General features: G+C 43.8%; 1 protein-coding gene across 4 annotated transcripts in view; it reads left to right on the top strand.

Moving 5' to 3' along the window:
* ahrra (aryl hydrocarbon receptor repressor a) overlaps positions 1-24,961 on the top strand; it is a 191,039-nt gene that overhangs the window by 112,981 nt on the left and 53,097 nt on the right. For all 4 annotated transcript variants that reach the window (XM_043719297.2, XM_087978560.1, XM_043719299.2 and 1 more), the window contains one exon: positions 22,061-22,179. In XM_043719297.2, the coding sequence (XP_043575232.2) occupies positions 22,061-22,179 (119 nt within the window). The remainder of the gene's footprint in view (positions 1-22,060; positions 22,180-24,961) is intronic.

Below are 24,961 nucleotides of genomic sequence, written 5' to 3'. Positions count from 1 at the left end.
AGAAATGATCCAGAAAACTACAATTCATCGAGTCTGATCTCTATTATGAATACATTCATGAAAACCTTAATTAAAGAGAAGACCAAGGAAAAGCATGAAAGATTGTTAACATGGGTCCGTGAAGGGAAGGTCTTGACAATCTAAGTGACTGGCTTTCTTTGAGATGTAATGAAGGAGCTCAATGAGGTAAATTGTGGTATACTTCAATTTCAAGGGGATCATTGATAAAATGTCTTTGCAAATGCTGGTACTGAAAATAAAGTTAAATTTCAGTAGAAATCTTTTTAAAAATGATGGATATATAATTGGCAGACTATGCAGGTAGTGGTATATAGATTGTTACCAGCCTGCTCTGAGAGGGGCTTCATTGAGATTGGACTTTGGAGCTCTTTCATTTTTTTATTTTTTATTTTTTTAAATTAACCCCCACACTACCACCTAAGCGCGGTAGTGCTTATTTTTTCCCCAGCACCCATGGTGTGTGTGTGCGCAGGTGTGAGACACAATGAAAGACACAAAGTGCACGAATCTTTATTCAATTTCCACCACCAGAAAGATAGGAAAACACCCGGGTGGCCAGTGACAAACACTGCCCTTATGTCTTTTTTATCTTTTTTCCTTTCTTACGGTGAAAGACACAAAGTGGAGCTCTTTCATTAATGCTTTCATGAATGATCCCAAGACATGAATTACATGCTCAATGGTTACTTCTGATGATGTTGTAAAGCTAATGAAAGTGACAGACTACACAGCTGAACAATATTAGCTATGGAGATACTTGGGAATTGGACAGATAAGAGGCAGATGAAATTCAATGTTGAGAAATGCAAAGTTCTTCATTCAATCAGGCAGAAGCAGTTACAGAAGGGGAAGGAAAATAATGCACATTGAAAATGAAAGAAATGTGGTGGTCCTGATTGACAATAAATTAAAACTATTGCAGCAATGCTAATTGGCAGTTAGTTAAACAAATTAGATGCTAAGATATATTAAATAGTCAAGTAGGAGCCAATCAGTGAAGTAATCCTGCCATTTTAAAAATCATTATAAATTCTGACCACTGAAATACAAATTGGATTTTGCAACATTTAAAAATACCAGAATGAGCTGGTCAGACTGGGTTATGCTGAGAAATTTTGAGAATTTAGCATGTTCTCTCAAGAAAAGAAAAAATTGAGAAATTATTTGAATGACTAATTTTGTGAGTATAAAAAGACAAGGTAGACTGCAATCATTTCACCTCCAGAATAGTGAGGTTACAAGACATAACCTGCTCTTGAATGGGGGCGATGAACACGGTGGGGGTGGGGGAGAGAATTCAACATTATTCTGCAGAAACAGTACTTCAGTGAGTGAGTAGTAAATCTATGGAAAAGGCTTCTTTAAAATGTTGGTGGAAGCAAATTGCTTTGATTAACTTAAATACAATTTAGGTAGATTTTCTTAGGGAAAATAATATCTTTGAAATACAGTGTATGATAATGTGAATATGTGAACTGTTACATTTTGTAAGCATGGAAGGAACATGTTCTTCAGACTGAATCTCCCCAAAGCGCTCAATCATATGGAGTTTTCCTCGCCTCGTGTTTAGATTGATAGTAGACTAATTGTTAGCATTTGTTTGCCATCATTAGTCAACAACTCCATGTTGTATTATAGGACAACACATGGTCTAGCGTTTACCACCAGCCATTTGCAAGTGACATTCCACACTTAAAGGCCTCTAGGCCTCTTTTGTTTGGGTATCTTCCTAAATGATCAGGAACAAAGAGTCACAAACATGATTGCTAAATTAGTAGGTCATGAAATGTTTAAACTAGTGGGTTCCTAATCCAAACAAAATAAACTACAGAGAACCCTGAATAAACTTGAAAATTAGGCAGACAGGTGGCAGATGAAATTCACAAATGCAATGTGCTTCACATATGGGGACAAACAATCAGGAAGGAACAATTGAGCAAAGGAAAGAAAATATGGTAATAGTAAGCAAACAAGATGGAGTTTGGTCTTTTTTTTTCCTCTAGCAACATCTACGTTCGTCCGTGAAGATTCAGTCAGACTGAACCCCATGTGTAGTGTCTGACGCAATATTGAAGCACATTTTCAATTCCCCTCATTGAGTAGGTGGCTTAGTTTTCATTGTGTAAATGTTGGGCACATTCTATGTCAGGTTTCCACACAGGAAGTCAGGTTGAAGATTACTCCATTGTCTTTAATTGATCACATATTGTCCTTCCTTCCAGAGTAAGTCAGCCTCTCCGAGTTGTCTGCGGAAGACTAAATCAGAAAAATCCAATAAATACATGGAACACATGCTATTAATAACTGACAGTTTAAAGGTTCACATATAATTTTGGCAGAAGTCTACCAAAACCATTTTTATGAATATCGAGAAGCAAGTATTCCCCTTTCAATGTTCATTCCCTTTCCTTTCCTGAGCTTTCACGCTGATCAGGGTATTAATTTAACAGAACATCAGAGCCCAGAACTGTGAATCCCAAATGACTATTTCATCCAAAGCCAATTGGATCAGTGCCAAACACAGGCCCATTAAAAGACTCAAGCATACTGTTGGGCAGTACACTTTGGACAATTACCAATAGTGAGAACTGTAGCTGGCTTTCCTCCTCTGTAGTCTATTCAATTGAGTGTCTGCCACAGTTCAGTCGATATAGCTTTCATATCTGAGTTAGCAGTTGTGGGTACAAATCTCACTCCAGGACTGGGTGGCTGCAATCTTGGAGGTGGTGTCTTGTGAATGAGACATTCAGTTGAGGCTTCACTTGGTGGACATAAAAGATCCAAAGGCCGTATTTTGAAGAAGAGTAAGGAAATAGCCACAGATATCTTGAGTGATATTTGTTCATCATCAGCTTCACAAATACCAACTATTTGGTCATTACTACACTGCTGTTTGTGGGGGTTTACTGTATGTAAATTGGCTGCTGTGGCTCCTGCTCTACAACTATGGCATCACTTCAAAAGTATTAATTGGCTGTAAAGTGCTTTGTGATCTCCTGTGGTTGTGAAAGATGAGATATAAATGCCAGTCTCCTTTTTCTTGAATGATTCAGTTAAAAGGATTATTGTTCTACACACACATTTGGAGCAATAGTAGGAGATTTGGCTCTTCACTATTCAATAAGATTATGGCCGACATGTTTGTGTTTCAAATTTCACATTCTCATCTATCTCCTGACAATGTTTGATTCTCTTGTTCAACAAGAATCTATCACCTCCACCTCAAAAATATTCAATAATTCAGCCTTAACTACCTTCTGAGACAGTATTTCAATGTTGTATATTTCTCTGAGAGACAAAATTTCCTCTCACCTCTACCCTGAAAGGGGAAGGTCTCAAGTTTAAAAAAAAGTGTCCTCTAGTTCTGGACATACCCCCAAGAGTAATCATCTTTTCCACATGCACCTTGTCAGGACCATCCAGGATTTAATACACTTCAATGTATGAGACCACACCTGGAGTACTGTGAGCAGTTTTGGTCCCCTTATTTAAGAAAAGTTACTATTTATTTGGAATAGTTTAGAGAAGGTTCATTAGGTTGATCCCCAACATGGACAGATTGTCTTATGAGCAACAAATAAAGTTGGTTGGAACTCTACTCATTGAAATGTAGAAGAATGTGAAGTGATCTCATTGAAACATATAGGATTCTTAAGGAGCTTGACAGGATAAATGTTGAAAGGATGTTTCCTCTCAGAGCAGAATCTAGGACTAGAGAGCATAGCTTCAAAATTAAGGGGTGCCAATTTAAACTGAGATGAGGAGGCATTTCTTCTCTCTGAGGGTTGTGAGTCTTTGGAACTCCTTGCCACAGAGAGATGTGGGGATAGTCCTTGTGTACATAAGGTTGAGATAGATTCTTGATCAGTCAGAGAATCAAGGGTGATGGGGGAAGGGCACAAAAGTGGACATGAGGAGTGTCAGATCAGCTATGATTCTATTGAATAATGAATCGGCTTGAAGGGCCAAAACTCTGTTCCTGTTTCTTATGGTTTTGTGATTAATGAAATCGTCCCTCACTCTCCTAAACTTTGGGGAAAACAAGCACAGCCTCCAACTGTTGCTCATTAGCCAACCTGTTCATTCCACATATCAACCGACTAAATTCCTCTGAAATTACCTCCAATGCATTTAAATTCTTCTTTATATAAGGAAACAAACTACACACAATATTTGGAGTGTGGTCTCACTAATGCTCTGTATAACTGAAGCATTATATCCTTCCTTTTATATTCAATTCCTCTCATCATGAAGGATAGCATTCCATATACATTCTGAATCTCTTGCAGTACCTGATTAATAACTTTCTGTTTTGCATGCACAAGAACACCCAGATGCCTTTACACTTCAGAATTCTGCATTATTTTTAATTTATTTTTAATTCAACGTAAGTACAAATACTTCAATTTATACCTTTTGGGTACAAATGTAATTTGCAATCATTCAGCAATCACTTATCAAAGCACATGGATGGCTTGCAGAAGATGAACTGAATGCATTTTCCTTGTATTAAAGTATTTATGCATGTATTGCATTGCTTTTTTGAAGTGATAGGCCTACTAAAGTCCAAAATACAAGTAATCCCAGTTAACAGAACAGATAATTCTGCTACTTGGTCCTCTTAGCAATTTTGATGGGACCCTGTTACAATTCTTAATGAACCTACTGCGAACATTAAAAAATACCTTCTAATCTGTAGGCCTAGCTTGTTAAATTCGAACGGATCATGGGCTGAGTTCAATCATCCACTTAACGTGTTTTTATGTGTTTTTTAATGATTCAAAGACCTGGTCTGGTTCTCCACCAGAATCATCTTTGTCTCAGTGAGAGCAGAGCTCTTTATGACTTGAATATTTGAAAAATTAGGAAATTTGGGTTTGTAAATTAGATTTGTTATCCCTCCATTATCCATGTCACTTTTAAATCTTCACTACCTTTTATTTTGATTCTTATGGAGCATGCGCCTCTTGCAATTATCGATGCAGTCTTTTGCTTTCAAATGATTTTCTGGACCACTTCAGAAGGATGTTGATTATTAAAGAAATTCTCCTGACTCAGATGTTAAGTATTAACAAACTTTATTGCATGATATCATGGGGAGCACACCGTTCCTTAGAACGGTCCGGTGATACTCCAAAGCTCTCCAGATCACCATCAGATTTTTATACTCCGAGCTGACAACTGCTCAGTCAGACACAGAACCACAAGATAGTCACTAGATGGCCAATGTGAGCATATACCAGGCAGAGGTCGGCCTTGCCAAGACTATACGTAACAAACTATTATTCTCAGACCTTCAGTCAATGCACACTCCAGATACCACATTCACCCATTCATAATATTTTGCTGAGTTGCGCTTTCTACAGATAAACAGTTCATGAGTTATGTGATAAAGGCAGAAGTTATGTGGTTGCCACAGAATGTTCTAGCAGGCTAGGGTCACCCAGGGTGAAGCAAGGTGAGAGCAACACTATTACTGACTAAAATGGCTGTAAAACAGCTTCCACATTGAGTCAAATTAGTGTGGGACATTGTATCTTTTGCTGTAAAAATGCCGCCACCGCCCCACTACCCCCAACACTCAATCCAGGAAACAGATAACAGTGATTTGAGACATGTTTATGATCATACATGCGGTGAGGGTAAATTTCAGTCAATTTACAATGTTCAGCCAAATTCCTGATGTAAGAAATGTTCTTCAAATCCCTGTTCGGCCCCAAAGTGGTTCTGCCTAATTCTTTGGAGGAATAAATTCATTCTCATTCATTGTTAACCGTCAAATCAAAGAAAAGTCTTGCACTTGTGTAGTGTCTTCCAATACCTTATGGCAGTCTCAAAGCACTTCACATCTAATTTAAAGTGTGGTCTCTGTTCATGTGTAAGAAACATGACCAGCAATTTGGGCACAGTAAATTCTTACAATCATCAATGAGTTAATTGTCCAGACTATCTGTTCTGAGGTGTTAGTTGAAACTTAATGTTGGGAGAACTCTTCTGCTCTTCAAAATATTGTCATGGATCTTTTATATCCACAAAAGATTGGCAGACAGGACTATGGTTTAACATTTCAATTGAATTATGGCACCTCTGATTAATTACATCAAAAATACTTAACTCAATTATTGGTTTACAACTCTTGGCCTGCCTTTATTATGTGCATGTTTTTTTGCAGGACTCCCTTTATATTATTCATTAAATCAAAGTCCTGGCAGTTTGAAGTCAACTGATTAACAATACACAGACAGTCAGCCGCCAGTTATTCAAGAAATTAACTTCAGATTCTTTGACTCTTCTCAGAAGACTAAGACAGTTTCCATTTTCCAGTATCTCCCTTTAGCTGAGAAGAACTTGTTCCTTCTCCTTTGTAAGAAAATACTGCATCTTTGAGAGCTTAGGGCCCACAATATGAGCTTGTATAGAAGAAGTGCAAGCATACAAAACCAAAACTTTAGAGGAAGCAAATCCTGCAGCACTTTCAAATTCCTTTGGAATGTTGAGAACTACATCCGTGATCTCATTGAATTCTGTGCAAAATCAAATACCATCGTTATCTTGGGGGTGCATATTTTCAACTCATGCCTTTGCAGTAAGTTGATTATACATTCCTGTCCTTGATGTTTATATACACCACAAGCAGTGTTAGGTAACTCAAAAGATTGTTTCCTTTGAATACCACATCAGCATCTGCATACTAGGATTGGCTACATTCAATATTATACTGATCTTCTTATTCCAAAAACGTTTTCAACTAAAGAGTTTTCTCTGCTTCTATCTTACAATGTCATCAGAAGATGAGCCAAAGCTCTCTGGACATCAGGATGCTTACTTCAAACTTAATGAAGTCTTTTAAGATACAAATGATTTAGTTGGATTATGGTGGGGTCATTTGACCCCCTTGGTCAGATTTTCAGGGAGTAAGCTTCACTGGTCAATATTGGGAGTGCATGTGAAGTATGTGACTTAAACTGGAGGGGTTGGAGAGGTGGGTATTTGGTCCCTCAAGTTGCTCTCGAGTATGATTTTCCTTTTGACTTTGATTTTAGAGACCAGAAGCTTGTGTGCCTGAACATATGGGCTGAATTTTCCGAGAAATTGAGGTGGTAGAGGGGAGGAGCTAAGAAAGTGAGGGGGTTCTGTGTGGGATGACTGCATGAGGTTAAGCAGGCAATTTAAATACTCAACAGTTAGAAGCTATTTCGCAGCATTGTCAACATTTTACTAGTAACAGAGCATTCCCTGGATGCGTAGAGTGGCCATCAGCTCCAGAGGCCATTAGAATGGGAGTACATTAGAATGGACCCAAATAAGGGTCCATGGACAGGAACAGGATCACAATGACTCAAGCTGGAGGGGTTTCCCTTAAATCCAAGGGGTCTGCTACAGCTGTTATCAGTTAGATGATGGCTGATCTGCATCTCTGTTCTATTTAACTGTATTAGTTCCATATCTCTTGACACTCTCAGAAGAATCTATCCAAAGTCTCAAAAGATCTGAGACATTGAACCGACCTCTCAAATGTTAATGTTGATATCTCTCTATGCACCTTCTCTATGGTTGTAACACTATTTTTCAAGCTGTTCTGCTATCCTGATGCACTCTGTCTGGTATAGCACAGAAGACAACATTTTTCATTGTATCCCAGTACATGTGACAACAATAGGTCAAACTCAGAATTAACCCTTCCACACCACTCCACAATCTGGGTTCCCCCTTGATATCTTTCATACCACAGCAATACCATCTCTGCTAAGAATGCCAAAGCCGGTAGAACTGCCAGGATTCTATCTGCCAATTAGAAGACTGTGTTCAGGGAAATAACTTGACTTGTCTGGCTCCTGACAAGTGCTGGCTTAGAACCCTCAGTTAATCCCAAAGTGTGCAGAAAAATCCTGCTCTCTATAGATCCAGCCCCATTTTAAAAAAAAATGGAAAAGTTGATGGAGGTTAGGGGAGCTGGAATCCAAACAGAAGGAATTTGAACTTCATTCATACAAAACTATGGTTAGACCGCATCAAGAGCACTGTGTTCACTTTTGGACACTGCATCACACAAAGAATATATATGACCTTGAAAGGGCTTCAGTACATATTGACCAAAATAATACCAGCAGCTCAGAGAATTTAAACTGGGAGGCCAGTTTACATAAACTTGGCTTTATTTCTCTTGAGTATTGGAAATGGGCTTTTGCCCGAAACGTCGATTTTGCCTGTCCTCGGATGCTGCCTGAATTGCTATGCTCTTCCAGCACCACTAATCCAGAATCTGGTTTCCAGCATCTGCAGTCATTGTTTTTACCTTATTGGAAAATGAGGCAGAGTTGTTTAAAATGTTGAAAGGATCTGTTGAAAGGATCGGATTCGCCAGAAGATATAGATAGGCTAGAAATTTGGGCAGAGAATGGCAGATGGAATTTAACCTAGACAAATGAGAGGTGATGCATTTTGGAAGGTCTAATGCTGGAGGGAGGTATATAGTAAATGGCAGAAGCCTTGGAAGCATTAACATGCAGAGGGAGCTAGGTTTACAGGTTCAAGTTCCCTGAAAGTGGCAACACAAGTGGATAAGGTGGTCAATAAGGCATATTGCATGCTTGCCTTCATTAGTTTGAGCATAAAGTTTAAAAATTGGGAGGTGAAGATGCAGCTATATAGAACTTAAGTTAGGCAAGATTTCAAATATTGTGTAGAGTTCTGGTCATCATACGATCAGAAGGATGTGGAGGCTTTGGACAAGGTACGGAAAAGGTTTACCAGGATGCTGCCTGGTTTGAAGGGAATTAGCTAGAAGGAGAAATTAGACAAACCTGGTTTGTTTTCACCTGAATGACAAAGGATAAGGGACAACCTGATGGAAATTTACAAAATTATGAGAGGTATGCATAGAATAGATATTAGGAACCTTTTTCCTCGGATGGAAATGTCAATTGCCACAAAAGGGTTAAGTTTAAAGGAGATATAAGAGGTGTGTTTTTTATACAGAAGATGGTAAATGCCTGGAATGAATTGCAAGAAAAAATGGTAGAAGCAGATCCAATAAAAACGTTTAAGAGTCAGCTTGACAGATACGTGAATAGGCAGGGAATAGATGGATACAGACCCCATAGAGGCAAAAGGCTATTAGTTTAGCAAGGCATCATGTGTCAGCTTGACCTTGGTGGGCCAAAGGCTTTGTTCCTATCCTGCACTGTTCTTTGTTCTTTGATTCAGTAAATATTTTTTCTTTTCCTCTGGTGGGGAGTCAGGAATAATGGGATATGACATTGGAGTAGTATATTTAAAAGATTTTGTTTTCAGACAAATGGTAACAGCAATATTGAATTCTCTCCCCTCAAAGGGTTCTATATTTTGGAACAATCAGAGCTTTACAGGCTTTGGATAGATTCTTCTGAGAGTGTCAAGGTTTACGGAGCAATACTGTTGAATGAAACAGAGATGCAGATCATCTAACTGAATGGAGCAAATCTGAAGGGCTGAGTGGCCTACTCCTGCTTCTATTTTCTTAATTGCTAAAAACACAATCAACCCAATCTATTGAGCATATCTCATTTTGGTGCATGAGTACTGAGGCAATTCAAAAAGGTGTAAAATGCTCCCTAACCACAAGGAAGGAAGTGGTGTCAAGGTAAAGTTTCCAGAACAAAATTGGTGAATGACACTCCATTTGAAAGACGGATGTGCTGCAGTGGGTTTTTGCCGTGCACTTTTCCAGTGGGAGGGAGCGGAAAAGGAAGCGATTCGGGAGGAAGAGAGTGGTTATTTATTTTCAAATTGAAAACATTAAACATTTATCAGGGAAATGACCTACAGGGGACCTGTATCACAGGCGCACACATCTGTTTGCAGATCTGGTGAATTGTATTGTAGTAAAGCTTCAGTGCATGACACATATTGCTTATTCTAAAAAAAAATTAGCACATGGTCAGCATCTTCCTTTCTCTCTCTGTAGTCTCTAGGGACCATTTTTCAACTGGATGCTCATGTCTCATTAAGTCTGGACAGTAGGAACTGGGCACTTTGTTGACCCCTAAGATCTGATATGTTGCAGACCAGAGCTAAATGCAAAAATTCTCCTCCCTCTCTTTTTTTGTCCCCTCTGTTTCTCTCTTAATCTTTCCTTCTCTCTACATTTTCTTTCTGTATTTCTTTCTTTAGTCTTTCCCTTCTGTGTACATGTATAATTTGTATATTTGTTTTTTTTTCTCTATCAGAACTGACAGTTACGACTGTCATAAATAAAGAAAAAAAAATGCTTGAATATCTGATACAACAAACAGTAATGAATTAGGTTCCATTACATTCCAGTTTAACCTTTAAGAACAGCGCCGAGTGCTTGGCAGCAGTCATCAATATTTAACAGCTGTTGTTATTATGAAATTCTTTACAGAGTTATGTGGCTTGCCCGCTTGCACGCAATGGCTTTGAACCTCAGCCAACAGCTTGTCAGACACAAGGAGAAGATTGACACACTGCTACATTGCGTGACAGTGGGGCTTTGCCGAGCTGGCAGTTTGTGTGCAGTGTTTCAGTTGGATGGAATGTTCACTTTTTTTTTTGGTTGGGGATGGGATTGGGGGAAGAGAGGAGTGGAGGTGGGGGTGGGGCTATACTGATGAGATGGCTCAGTGCCCACCCCCGCCCATGTGCCTCCAGTGAAGATATCTCCGCCTGTTGACTGCACGCAAAAGCTGACAGGGATGAATGTACTCAGACACGCCTGAGCGGTTATTAAACCTGAGACTTGGCATCCACGATCTGTCATGCAGCCTGAGAGGGAATAATTGCCCCTTCAGGACACAACAAAACAGATCAAAATGACAACAATTTTAAATATATATTTATTATATATATGTATAAAACGCACATTTGGAATCTGGGAATAATGCTCCACAGAAACATGCTGTGAAAAATAAAACCTACAGATGCCACTGTACAAATTTAACAGTGAAATGGCATCAAAGGGAAATAAACATTTGAGGAAAACCACAAGCTTCAAGCTTGAAAAATTACAAGATGTTATTACCAGTTTGGTCCCCACCCCTCCTGAAAGGGGTAATTCCTTTGCTGAAGTTAGAAATCACACAACATCAGGTTATAGTCCAACAGGTTTATTTGGAAGGACAAGTTTTCAGAGTGCCACTCCTTCATCTGATGAAGGAGCAGTGCTCCAAAAGCTAGTGCTTCCAAAGACACCTGTTGGACTATAACCTGGTGTTGTGTGATTTTTTAACTTTGTACACCCCAGTCCAACACCGGCTCCTCCACATCCTTTGCTGAAGTACAATCTCATGAGCTCCGAGTCACCACGTGGAAGTGGCCAGTCATCTTGTGTGAGGCTTTGACAGCGATCTGTACCACACCCAGAGGTATCAGGTCAATGGCTGGCTTTTCTGCCCCCAACACCCAGACACACATCATGCAGCAGAGGTGCACTGTGCAACACTTGACCATTGTAGCCAACACTGAGTATTCCCCCATTCCCTCACTCTGAACCCTGCCTCTATCCCCACCTCAGCTCATCAGCTAAAGCCTCATCATGTCTCTCTTGCTTCCAGAAGTGGCTGTTCGAATTCTCTCCTGGCTCTACCCTATGTAAATATGAGCTCATCCACATCTCCATCTCTAGCCTAAATTGCGTCAAATCCTTTTTCACCCTGTGCCCCTGTTGTCTTTCACCTGTTTTGAATCGTGGTCCAGTTGTGCCTCCTTTTTAAATTTCTCATTCTTGTTTGCAAATCCGCTCCCTATCTCTGTAACCCCCTCCAGCTCCTACACACCCCCATCCCTGTAACCCGCTCCAGCAGCTCCACCCCTCCCTATCTCTGTAACCCCCTCCAGCTCCTACACACCCCCATCCCTGTAACCCCCTCCAGCCCCTACACCCTCTCCCTATCTCTGTAACCCCCTCCAGCCCCTACACCACCTCCCTATCTCTGTAACCCACTCCAGCACCTACACCCCTCCCTATCCCTGTAACCCCCTCCAGCCCCGACACCTGCTCCCTATCTCTGTACCCCCTCCAGCCCCTACACCCCCTCCCTATCTCTGTAACCCCGTCCAGCACCTACACCCCCTCCCTATCCCTGTAATCCCCTCCAGCTCCTACACCCCCCCATCCCTGTAACCCCCTCCAGCCCCTATACCCCTTCCCTATCTCTGTAACCCTCTCCAGCCCCTACACCCCCTCCCTATCTCTGTAACCCTCTCCAGCTCCTACACCCCCTCCCTATCTCTGTAACCCCCTCCAGCCCCTACACCCCCTCCCTATCCCTGTAATCCCCTCCAGCTCCGACATCCCTCCCTATCTCTGTAACCCCCTCCAGCCCCAACACCACCTCCCTATCTCTGTAACCCTCTCCAGCTCCTACACCCCCCCATCCCTGTAAACCCCTCCAGCCCCTACACCCCCTCCCTATCTCTGTAACCCCCTCCAGCCCCTACACCCCCTCCCTATCTCTGTAACCCCCTCCAGCCCCTACACCCCTCGCTATCTCTGTAACCCTCTCCAGCCCCTACACCCCGCCCTATCTCTGTAACCCCCTCCAGCCCTTTCACCCCTCCCTATCTCTGTAACCCCCTCCAGCCCCTACACCCCCTCCCTATCTCCGTAACCCCCTCCAGCTCCTACACCCCTCCCTATCCCTGTAACCCCCTCCAGCCCCTACACCTCCCTATCCCTGTAATCCCCTCCAGCACCTACACCCCCTCCCTATCTCTGTAACGTCCTCCAGCCCCTACACCCCCTCCCTATCCCTGTAACCCCCTCCAGCCCCTACACCTCCCTATCCCTGTAATCCCCTCCAGCACCTACACCCCCTCCCTATCCCTGTAACGTCCTCCAGCACCTACACCCCCTCCCTATCCCTGTAACGTCCTCCAGCCCCTACACCCCCTCCCTATCCCTGTAAGCCCCTCCAGCTCCTACACCCCTCCTTATCCCTGTAACCCCCTCCAGGCCCTACACCCCTCGCTATCTCTGTAACCCTCTCCAGCCCCTACACCCCACCCTATCTCTGTAACCCCCTCTAGCCCTTTCACCCCTCCCTATCTCTGTAACCCCCTCCAGCACCTACACCCCCTCCCTATCCCTGTAATTCCCTTTAGCCCCGACACCCCTCCCTATCTCTGTAACCCCCTCCAGCCCCGACATCACCTCCCTATCTCTGTAACCCTCTCCAGCTCCTACACCCCCCCATCCCTATAAACCCCTCCAGCCCCTACACCCCCTCCCTATCTCTGTAACCCCCTCCAGCCCCTACACCCTCTCCCTATCTCTGTAACCCCGTCCAACCCCCACACCTCCTCCCTATCTCTGTACGCCCCTCCAGCTCCTGCACCCCTCGCTATCTCTGTAACCCCCTCCAGCCCCTATACCCCACCCTATCTCTGTAACCCCCTCCAGCCCTTACACCCCTCCCTATCTCTGTAACCCCCTCCAGCCCCTACAACCCTCCCTATCTCTGTAACCCCCTCCAGCACCTATACCCCCTCCCTATCTCTGTAACACACTCCAGACCCTACACCCCTCCCTATCTCTGTAACCCCCTCCAGCACCTACACCCCCTCCCTATCCCTGTAACGTCCTCCAGCACCTACACCCCCTCCCTATCCCTGTAAACCCCTCCAGCCGCTCCACCCCTCCCTATCTCTGTAACCCCCTCCAGCTCCTACACACCCCCATCCCTGTAACCCCCTCCAGTCGCTCCACCCCTCCCTATCTCTGTAACCCCCTCCAGCTCCTACACACCCCCATCCCTGTAACCCCCTCCAGCCCCTACACCCCCTCCAGCCCCTACACCCTCTCCCTATCTCTGTAACCCCCTCCAGCCCCTACACCCCCTCCATATCTCTGTAACCCCCTCCAGCCCCTACACCCCTCCCTATTTCTGTAAACCCCTCCAGCCACTGCATCCCTCGCTATCTCTGTAACCCTCTCCAGCCCCTACACCCCACCCTATCTCTGTAACCCCCTCCAGCCCTTTCACCCCTCCCTATCTCTGTAACCCCCTCCCTATCCCTGTAATCCCCTCCAGTCCCGACACCCCTCCCTATCTCTGTAACCCTCTCCAGCCCCGACACCTGCTCCCTATCTCTGTACCCCCTCCAGCCCCTACACCCCCTCCCTATCTCTGTAACCCCCTCCAGCTCCTACACCCCCCATCCCTGTAACCCCCTCCAGCCCCTACACCCCTTCCCTATCTCTGTAACCCCCTCCAGCCCCTACACCCCCTCCCTATCTCTGTAACCCCCTCCAGCTCCTACACCTGTCCCTATCTCTGTAACCCCCTCCAGCCCCAACACCACCTCCCTATCTCTGTAACCCCCTCCAGCCCCTAAACCCCCTCCCTATCTCTGTAACCCCCTCCAGCCCCTCCACCCCCTCCCTATCTCCGTAAGCCCCTCCAGCCCCTAAACCCCCTCGCTATCTCTGTAACCCCCTCCAGCCCCTATACCCCACCCTATCTCTGTAACCCTCTCCAGCCCTTACAACCCTCCCTATCTCTGTAACCCCCTCCAGCACCTACACCCCCTCCCTATCTCTGTAACCCACTCCAGCCCCTACACCCCTCCCTATCCCTGTAACCCCCTCCAGCCCCTACACCCCATCCCTATAAGCCCCTCCAGCTCCTACACCTGTCCCTATCTCTGTAACCCCCTCCAGCACCTACACCCCTCCTTATCCCTGTAACCCCCTCCAGCCTCTACACCCCTCGCTATCTCTGTAACCCTCTCCAGCCCCTACACCCCACCCTATCTCTGTAACCCCCTCCAGCCCTTTCACCCCTCCCTATCTCTGTAACCCCCTCCAGCACCTACACCCCCTCCCTATCCCTGTAATCCCCTCCAGCCCCGACACCCCCTCCCTATCTCTGTAACCCCCTCCAGCCCCGATATCACCTCCCTATCTCTGTAACCCTCTCCAGCTCCTACACCCCCCATCCCTGTAAACCCCTCCAGCCCCTACACCCCCTCCCTATCTCTGTAACCCCCTCCAGCCCCTACACCTCCTCCCTATCTCTGTAACCCCCTCCAGCCCCTATACCCCTCCCTATATCTATAACCCTCTCCAGCCCCTACAACCCTCCATATCTCTGTAACTCTCTCCAGCCCCTACACCCCCTCCCTATCCCTGTAACCCCCTCCAGCCCCTGCACCCCTCGCTATCTCTGTAACCCCCTCCAGCCCTTACACCCCTCCCTATCTCTATAACCCCCTCCAGCCCCTACAACCCTCCCTATCTCTATAACCCCCTCCAGCCCCTACAACCCTCCCTATCTCTATAACCCCCTCCAGCCCCTACAACCCTCCCTATCTCTGTAACCCCCTCCAGCACCTACACCCCCTCCCTATCTCTGTAACACACTCCAGCCCCTACACCCCTCCCTATCTCTGTAACCCCCTCCAGCCCCTACACCCCTCCCTATCCCTGTAACCCCCTCCAGCCCCTACACCTCCCTATCCCTGTAACCCCCTCCAGCTCCTACACCCCTCCCTATCTCTGTAACCCTCTCCAGCTCCTAGACCCCTCCCTATATCTGTAATCCTCTCCAGCCCCTACAACCCTCCATATCTCTGTAACTCTCTCCAGCCCCTACACCCACTCCCTATCTCTGTAACCCCTCCAGCCCCTACACCCCTCCCTATCTCTGTAACCCTCTCCAGCCCCTACACCCCTCCCTATCTCTGTAACCGTCTCCAGCCCCTACACCTCTCCCTATCTCTGTAACCCTCTACAGCCGCTACACCCCTCCCTATCCCTGTAACCCCCTCCCGCTCCTACACCTCTCCCTATCCCTGTAACCCCCTCCAGCCTCTACACCCATCCCTATCTCTGTAACCCCCTCCAGCCCCTACACCGCTCCTTATCTCTGTAATCCTCTCCTATCCCTACACCCATCCCTATCTCTGTAATCCCCTCCAGCCCCAAGATCCCTCCCTATCTCTGTAACCCTCTCTAGCCCCTACAACCCTCCCTATCTCTATATCCCCCTCAAGCCGCTACAACCCTCCTTATCTCTGTAACCCCCTCCAGCCTCTACACCCCTCCCTATCTCTGTAACCCTCTCCAGCCCCTACACCCCTCCCTATCTCCGTAATCCTCTCCAGCCCCTACACCCCTCCCTATCTCTGTAACCCTCTCCAGCTCCTACACCCCTCCCTATCTCTGTATCCACCTCCAGCCCCTACACCCCTCCCTATCTCTGTAACCCTCTCCAGCCCATACACCCCTCTCTATCTCTGTAACCCCCTCCAGCTCCTACACCCCTCCCTATCTCTCTAACCCTCTCCAGCCCATACACCCCTCCCTATCTCTGTATCCCTCTCCAGCCCATACACCCCTCTCTATCTCTGTAACCCATTCCAGCCCCTACACCCCTCCCTATCTCTGTAACCCCCTCCAGCTCCTACACCCCTCCCTATCTCTCTAACCCTCTCCAGCCCCTACACCCCTCCCTATCTCTGTAACCCTCTCCAGCCCATACACCCCTCTCTCTCTCTGTAACCCATTCCAGCCCCTACACCCCTCCCTATCTCTGTAACCCCCTCCAGCTCCTACACTCCTCCCTATCTCTCTAACCCTCTCCAGCCCATACACCCCTCCCTATCTCTGTATCCCTCTCCAGCCCCTACACACCTCTCTATCTCTGTAACCCATTCCAGCCCCTACACCCCCTCCCTATCTCTGTAACCCCCTCCAGCTCCTACACCCCTCCCTATCTCTGTATCCCCCTCCAGCCCCAATGAATCTCTAAGGTCTCTGCACTCCTTTAATTTGGGCCTCTTGTGCTCCCTGACCTCCTTCGCCACATCACTAGGAAACATGCCTTCAGTTGCTAAGGTAACTACTTGTGGAATTCCTTGCATAAACATCTCTGCCTCTCCAGCCCATGCTTCCCCTTTAAGACATTCTTTAAAGTTTACCTCTTTGACCAAGTTTTTCACTGCCCATGCTGATATTTTATGCAACTTTGCTTTTTGGATTATGTTCCTGTGAAGAGCTTTGGGGTGATTCACGATCTGAAAGGTGCTACGTAAATAAATGTTCTTGTTGGTTGGTGCACCTAAGTCCTGAGGAGTTGAACTTTGCTGAGGCCAATGGTTCGGATCTGCTTTCCTGGCTCGTATTTACTAATTCAGATTGAACTCGAGCCCCCAGGGAAAAAGGGTGCCAACAGTCTTGTAAGATTTTGGAATTTGATTCACCTTTAATTGTAAGATTTAGTTAATTACAATCGAAGACCAAATTTGAGCCAGCCAATCTAAATTGCCCCTGGATCGGACTAAATACAAGCGCACTCTGGGTTTGGACATATTTAAACAAGTTTCACAAACTTATTAAGCAAGTGGAAAAGAATTGATACTTAATAAAAGATTGGTCTCAGTTAATTCGCAATGCAATACTTTCATCTTTCTGCTGACCAGAGTGTATCTCTTCTTCCACTCTATTGACTGAAGTTCTCCTTCTGTATTCTTTCTGAACATTGTACCAGTAAGAATTAGGCCTTATTCGCCCTTAGTGACTGCAAGCCCCTGGTCACAGAGGCATTCTGAACTCTAATTAGATAACTAATACATGAACTAGTATGAACAGTTCATGGTTATGTTAGTGGACATTGGTTTCTATAGTATCTTGATTGATGCCTTCACATATCAATCACTTCGGGCGATATTCCCTTTTATAACAGATTACCCTCTAAGCTTAACAATTCTGTAGAACTTTATGAAGAAAGGGTACTACCATTTATGCACCTGCTAAGAGAATTTCATATTACTTTTCCAGTCCTCATCATCTCAAATGTTTTAAATTCTTTTCATGGGATGCCAGCTTCTCTGGTTAAGAAGCATTCATTGCTCACCCCTCATTGCCCAGAAGGTAGTTAAGAGTCAAGTGAATTGCTGTGGGTCTGGAGTCACATGGAGGCTAAACCTGGTAAGGATGGCAGATTTCCTTCCTGAATGAACATTAGTGAACCAGCTAAGTTTTAACAACAGTCAACAATGGTTACATGGTCACCATTAGCCAAGGTTTAGTTTTCAGGTTGTTATTGAATTCAAGATTTACATCTGCCACGGTGAGATTTGAACCTTTGTACCCAGAACATTAACCTAGGATCCTGAATTATTGGTCCAATGACCAGAGACCGACCCTTATAAATGTCTTATGATACATCATAAAAATCAATATAGTGAGAAGACTACAGAATTTACTTCAGAACCTAACTCCAAAGAAAAATATACATATGTACACACATAATGTATATCTATCCATAGGCCTATTGTATACATTGTTGAAAAACTGAACAACTTTGAGTAAAACTTTCCTTTTATCTTAAAGCATTCAAATATGTATAGTCTTCATTTGCATCATCCTGAGTATAAAACAGCAGTAAATTCATAAAACAATACTCTTATTTTTGACCTGATCAACACAGATCTGACTACACTAAACTACATTGCACCAATCTCATTTTCTACTTCTTTTCCCAAGTGCAGTGGAAGGTACAGTAGTATAAGTAAATATCTAAATTCTGCTTAAACATTAAAAATCACACAACACTAGGTTATAGTCCAACAGGTTTATTTGGAAGCACTAGCTTTCGGAGTGCTGCCTCTTCATCAGGTGACGACCACCTGCTGAAGGAGCAGCACTTAGAAAAACTAGTGCTTCCAAATAAACCTGTTGGACTATAACCTGATGTTGTGTGACTTTTAACCTTGTCCACTCCAGTTCGACACCAGTTCCTCCAAGTCATGCTTAAATGTTACAGGAGTTTCTGACTCACTCACCCTTTGAGATGCAGTTGATCATCTGAGTGAAGAAATTTCTTCTCAGCTCTCCTCTTAGACTTCAATCTTTTGCCTTAAATACATGCATTTTGATTTGAACCCCTCTACTAATGGACAAAAGGTTTCTTCATCTCCACCCTGTCTATGCCCCTGACAATCTTATAGGCCTCTATCAGGTCACCCCCTTAGTCTTCATTGCTTCAAGGAAACAATCCCTACTTATCCAATATTTCCTCAGAGCTCAGATGCCCCAGCCCAGGCAGCAACCTGATAAATCTCCTCTGCACTTTCTCTGGGCTTCGTATAACATGTTGACCAGAAATGTATGCAGTGCTCCAGTTGTGGCTTAGCGCGCATTTTTTACAATTCCAGCAGAATTCATGCTGTTGTATTTTATGACGTGGCTAGCAAAAGCTTTCTTAACCATCTTATCTACATGCCCTTCAGAGATATGTGGATGTGCAATGGCATTTCCAGGATCTTACCATTCATGTTTGACCTCCTCAAGTGCAATACCTTATACTTTTCCAGATTAAATTCCACTTCCCACTCCTGTGCCCACCTGGCCAGTCCATCGAGATCTTTCTATGGTTTATCACTAACCTCCCCATTGTTTGTCATTCTGCCAATGTTTCATGCCATCTACGAACTTCTTGATCATGTATCCCACCTTTAAGTCATTTTGTAGAACATATTAACCACACACTCAAACAGAATATAATTTAGTTCCTCAGTTGCTAATTAATTCAAAGTTATTATTTATTGAAAAATAACTCAAGCCTACAGTCTTCGTCATTTTGAAAACAATGAGAGATATAGTGAACCACGTGGAAACCTAGCTTCTGAAATTTGAATTTCTTATTCTGTGTCTTTGTGAATATCCACTTTCACAGAGCATAGAAGTGCCCAGTTTTCAGACAAGACTACTTAATGGTAGGGCCCTGGGGTGTGTTGACCATCAAAGGGACTTTGGAGTGCAGGTTCATAGTTCCATGAAAGTGGAGTCACAGTTAGATAGAATAGTGAAGAAGGCATTTGATATGCTTGCCTTTATTGGTCAGCGTGTTGAGTATAGAAGTTGGGAGGTCATGTTGAGTCTGTACAGGACATTGGTTAGGCCTCTTTTGGAAAACTGCATTCAATTCTGGTCTCCCTGCTGTAAGAAAGATGTTGTGAAACTTGAAAGGGTTCAGAAAAGATTTACACGGATGTTGCCAAGGTTGGAGAGTTTGAGCTATCGGTAGATGTTGAATAGGCTAGGAGTGTTTTCCCTCGAGCGGCGGAGTCTAAGGGGTGAACTGGTAGAAGTTTATAAAATCATGAGAGGCTTGAGTAAGGTAACAATGAAGTCTTTTCCCAGGGTAGGGGAGTCCAAGACTAGAGGGCATAGGTTTAAGGTGAGAGTGGAAAGATTTAAAAGAGATCTAAAGGTCAACATATTCAGGTGAAGGGTGGTGTGTGTATGGAATGAGCTGCCTAGGGAAGTGGTGGAAGCTTGTATAATTACAACATTTAAAAGGCATCTCAATGAGTACATGAATAGGAATTGTTTAGAGGGATTTGTGCCAAATGCTGGCAAATGGGATGAGATTAATTAAGGATATCTGGTCGACATGGATGAATTGGACCATATTTCCATGCTGTACATCTCTTTGACTTTATGACTATTCCCATTCAAAGTTTCAGGAATTCCTGTAACGTGCAGCGATGAAAAAGAGTAAGGAAAATCAAAGCTGTTAAAGGAGGTGTGGATGTACTCTGGGTTCCCCAATTAAAACTATTTTCAGAAAGTTTCAGGGTCAGCCTTTGTCAACCAACATTAGGTAGCAGTGGTGAGCGAAGCTAGACTTATATCTTGCATCTTACCACTTGTAAGTTATTCTACTGATATTCAAATTTTGTCTGGCCAGTCTATTTTGGTTCAGTTTGTCCAGGGTGGCGGAGCTCAAATCTCCCAAAGTTGAACTGACATAGGCAGTGGAGTGTCTGCGTCTGTGCAGCATGTGACTGAACTTTGCTGTAATGCTTGCCATGGGAGACAAGTCTGCTCACATTTATTGGTTGGGTTCAGACATGAAGCAGAAATGGTCAGTTGGATACTTTCATCTGGAATACTTCCAGAAGGTTTCATCTCAGTTGTGAAAATCCAACACAAGTCTGCACATCTGGTTGAGGAGTTAACAAATTGGGAAAGAAATATTCAAGAACACCAAGTTGTCATTGTAAATTCAAATGAAGCATAAATAAAAATAAGAAAATGCTAATCCCAATATCAATTTATGCACTGTTAGTGCCAGTTACACTAATGTTCCTGAACATGATACGATTCATCAAGCTGCCAAATGAGGTAACAGTAGTAATCTCAATCATGCTGCTAATCCTAACTGTTCTGTTAATGCTAGTCACCAGTTTAATCACAGTCATATTGCAGGAGAGGTTGGAGTTGGCAGAATGCAAAGATCTTAGAGAATTGTAGAGTTTTGAAGAAATGACAAAGCTAGGGAAGGAAGCCCTGGAAAGGTTTGAATGCAAGGTGAGAATATTAACATTTTAATACGGCAAGACTGGGAGATGGATTTTCACGTCCAAATTGGGAACGAAGAGTCAAGATTAATCCTGCCATTGTGACCCTGCTTCTATTGTGTGAGGAGGTTGGATTTTCTGGTGTTGCGAGCTAAAGTGGGGTGAAAACATGCTTGCCAGAGGTGGAAATTAAGGCCTCAGAGATGTGGAAATTAAGGCCAGTTAAGGTCAGGTTGGGATAGTGGGAAGGTCTGCCTCCACTCTCAGCCAAGTGTTCTCCACCTTCAGCAATCATGCATTCAGCTGCCTGTGCAGGCTTGGGATAAAGATTCTCAGCAGATGAATCCCACTCCCATTTCAAAGCATTATACCTGTAGTTTTTGGACCACCTTTTTCCCTCTGATTCCAATTGGGACCATAGTTCAGATTGATTAGATTAGATTAGAATGGATTTCTTACAGTGTGGAAACAGGCCCTTCAGCCCAACAAGTACACACTGACCCTCCAAAGAGTAACCCACCCAGACCCATATCCCTCTGACTAAGGCACCTAACACTCTAGGCAATTTAGCATGGCCAATTCACCTAACCTGCACATCTTTGGACTGATTGTAGGGTAGTCTGTGGAGCCACAAATGTGTCTGAAGTAGTATTGTCTTTCCCTGAACGCTTTAGTCTGCACTATTTTGGACTTGGCTAACTTTTCTTTTTGGCTTTTGCTTGCTTTATAGCCTTAGAAGAGACAGAGATGAGGAAGGAATCTCGTCAACTTATCAACCATGACATGAAGGATAGTCAGACCACGCCTTTGACTGGGAATTGGCAGTCGGAAGGGGAGCTTCTGCTAGATGTGAGTATCAGCCACAAATAAGAAACGCGTAATAAGTAGGAATTGTACGGAATTGGCAGGTCAGATAAGTGGCACAATGACACTTTTTCAGAATTCTGAGGCTACAGCATGGCCAGTATTTATTGCCCAAGCTTAGCTGCCCTTAGATTGTGGTGGTAAATCTTTTCCTTATGCTGTCACCAAATGACTTGTTTTGTCACTTCAGAAGGCAGTTAAAAATCAGCCAAGTTAGAGTGGAACTGGAGTCACACATAAGCCAGATTAGGTGTAAATGATGGGTTTCCTTTTCTAAAAGACACTCATGATCCAGTTCATGTTTTAGGCCATTCCAACAACGTCATAGTCACTTCTATTGAAACTTGCTTTATTTCCTGCATTGTAAAAAATTGGATTCAATGTCTCAAGCTGCCTCTTTATTCTGCAAGTTGCATAATTGAGGATTGCTCTGTGTGTTCTGTTCATAAACAACAAAAACATTACTGTTGGAATGCTGGTGGGGTTAATACAGTGTCCTTAATGTAGAAATTGTCCTACGATATGTAGCAAGGAAGAGACTCCTGGTGAATAGCAAATTGACATAAATTGCTGGATGCTTCACATTGTTCCCTGTTTTCTTTGTGGAACATGATAGCTCATCCTCAACCTCTCAAGAGCTTCATGATGTTTCTGTATTTGTATATTAATTACCAAGTAAACTTATCGTAGAAAATTAGGCAATACAATGCCACTTAACTTATCCAGTTAAGAAATTTATCAGTGGAGTCTCATTCCTGACGATACTGTTGTCAGAGATGTCTTAACGTTTAAATTTTACCCTTAGAATTTCAGTCTTATTTTTCTTATCCGTCTTTCTCTGAGTCCAACATTTTCTTCCTTTTTTATTTTTCTTTTTACTTCTAATGTGAATTTAATTCATCATTTGGCCTTCATCACCATTTCTCTGCTTGGAGTTTTCCTCTTTTTTTCAATGGTGACTAACCTGTCATCCTCAAGGGCAAAATAATTCATCCCATCACAATAATAATGATGATAAGCATCATTTGCCCTATGACAGGCCTTGATACTGTCGATCTGGGTTACCAGAAGCTCCCAGCCAATTGTCGGCCAGCAGTTTCTGGGTCTTAAAGTCCGTCAGTACAGGTCTGCTCCTCTGGTCATCACTGGTAAGTTGTGTTCTTTTTTCCTTTCTTGCAGAGTATTGGTAATGCGGGAAGGGTGTCAGTAGAGCTGAAGGCTATGGCAGGTGTATAGTTATCAAAGGCCACCCTCTTGCCCCCTACTCATGCCTCCAATTTCTCTCAGACTGGGGCAATTGGAAGCCCTCCCTATTTAATCTGGCAGGTAGTGCACTATGGCTCACTAATGGGGAAAGGAAACACCTTTTTTACCAACCAGGGAGGAAGGTGATTGTAGAATTGGCAAGTTGAGATCCTTCGGTAGTGATTAATTGACCACTTAAGGGCCTTAATAGCTGGTGAGTCAAGAAGGCCTCAGTGGATCTTCTGGCCCAACATTTAATTGATAAACAGAGAGAAAAGAATGAGTTTCACCCAGGTCCAACATGCTGCATTACTTCCCCATCCCATCACCGCCCTTCTCACCTCCAGGGGGAGAAAAATCATGCCCAGCTATGTCACTTTCTTGATCTTTGATGCTAAATACTTAAGGATGTAGACCAATGCTTCCCAAACCTTTTCCCCATGCGAGCCCACATTAAGGTTAGAAAATTGTAGCACTCATGAGGTCTGTGAGAGCTGGGACCTGTTAGAGTGGGAGCACAGTTGTTTCAATTCAGTCAGAACTCCATAGCAACCATTGCTGTCTCAGACACCAGGATCTCACAGTTTCAGCATTTGATCCCACTTGGGAGCATGTTACCCATGTTCAAAAGCTCTGAGGTAAACTGTTGGTCCAGCTAGGCTCCTAGATGCTCCATTATTAATTCAGACATCCAGCATTCTACAGGGCCATTTTTTTTTAAACTGAAGGTTGGATGAGAAGTTATAACTGGGGCATGCCATGAGATACTCTGCTCCTGCAAAATCTGTACCATCGTTTAACAACAGTTGATGAATAGCACACAGTAAAGCCAGGCGATACAACTAAATTGTCCCAAGTTACCAACAGCCTTAGACATTTTCATATCCATTGGGTCCAAAGACATAAATCCAAAAACTGCAGATGCTGTAAATCTGAATCAAAAACAAATTGCTGGAGAATCTTAGCAGGTCTGGAAGCATTTGTGCAGAGAAAAAGAGTCAACGTTTCAGGTCCAGTGAACCATCAGAACTCAAGGTTCTAAAGACTGCTTTATCAACGTTACATGAAGCCTTCATTGTGCATCTAGTGCACGGTAAAACCTTATTGGCTAAACTTAAAAGGTTTCATGATTAAACAGAAGCACCGAAGTGTAAGGACAAGATGGTCTTTCCATTTCAGTTATCTTTACCACACCAGCAATCTTTTCTGTGCACGAGGTTCTGTGGTCACATTGCTAAAATTTCAAGAAGTCAAGATCTTCTGAGGAAATTGCAACAATAATATTAAAGAGCTACAATGGTATTTATTGGCTAAAAAGGGACTGAAGTATTGGAAACTTCTTTGCCTACTGAATGGGTCATGACATAAAGTGATTTGATGATCAACAGATTGTGACAACAAGTTGAATTAATAAGCAGGTCTTCAGCAGTGGTTTTCACCAGTGATAGCTTGAGGAGTGTTCGATAAATAAATGGTAATATAACCAGGATGTTTCTGATCTTCCATGTTATATTGGACATGC

This window comes from Chiloscyllium plagiosum, unplaced genomic scaffold (genome assembly GCF_037043375.1).
Source record: "Chiloscyllium plagiosum isolate Xiang-an unplaced genomic scaffold, Cpla_swu_hap1 HiC_scaffold_34, whole genome shotgun sequence".
Taxonomy (NCBI): Eukaryota; Metazoa; Chordata; class Chondrichthyes; order Orectolobiformes; family Hemiscylliidae; genus Chiloscyllium; species Chiloscyllium plagiosum.
This window is presented reverse-complemented; position numbering and strand designations above follow the sequence as displayed.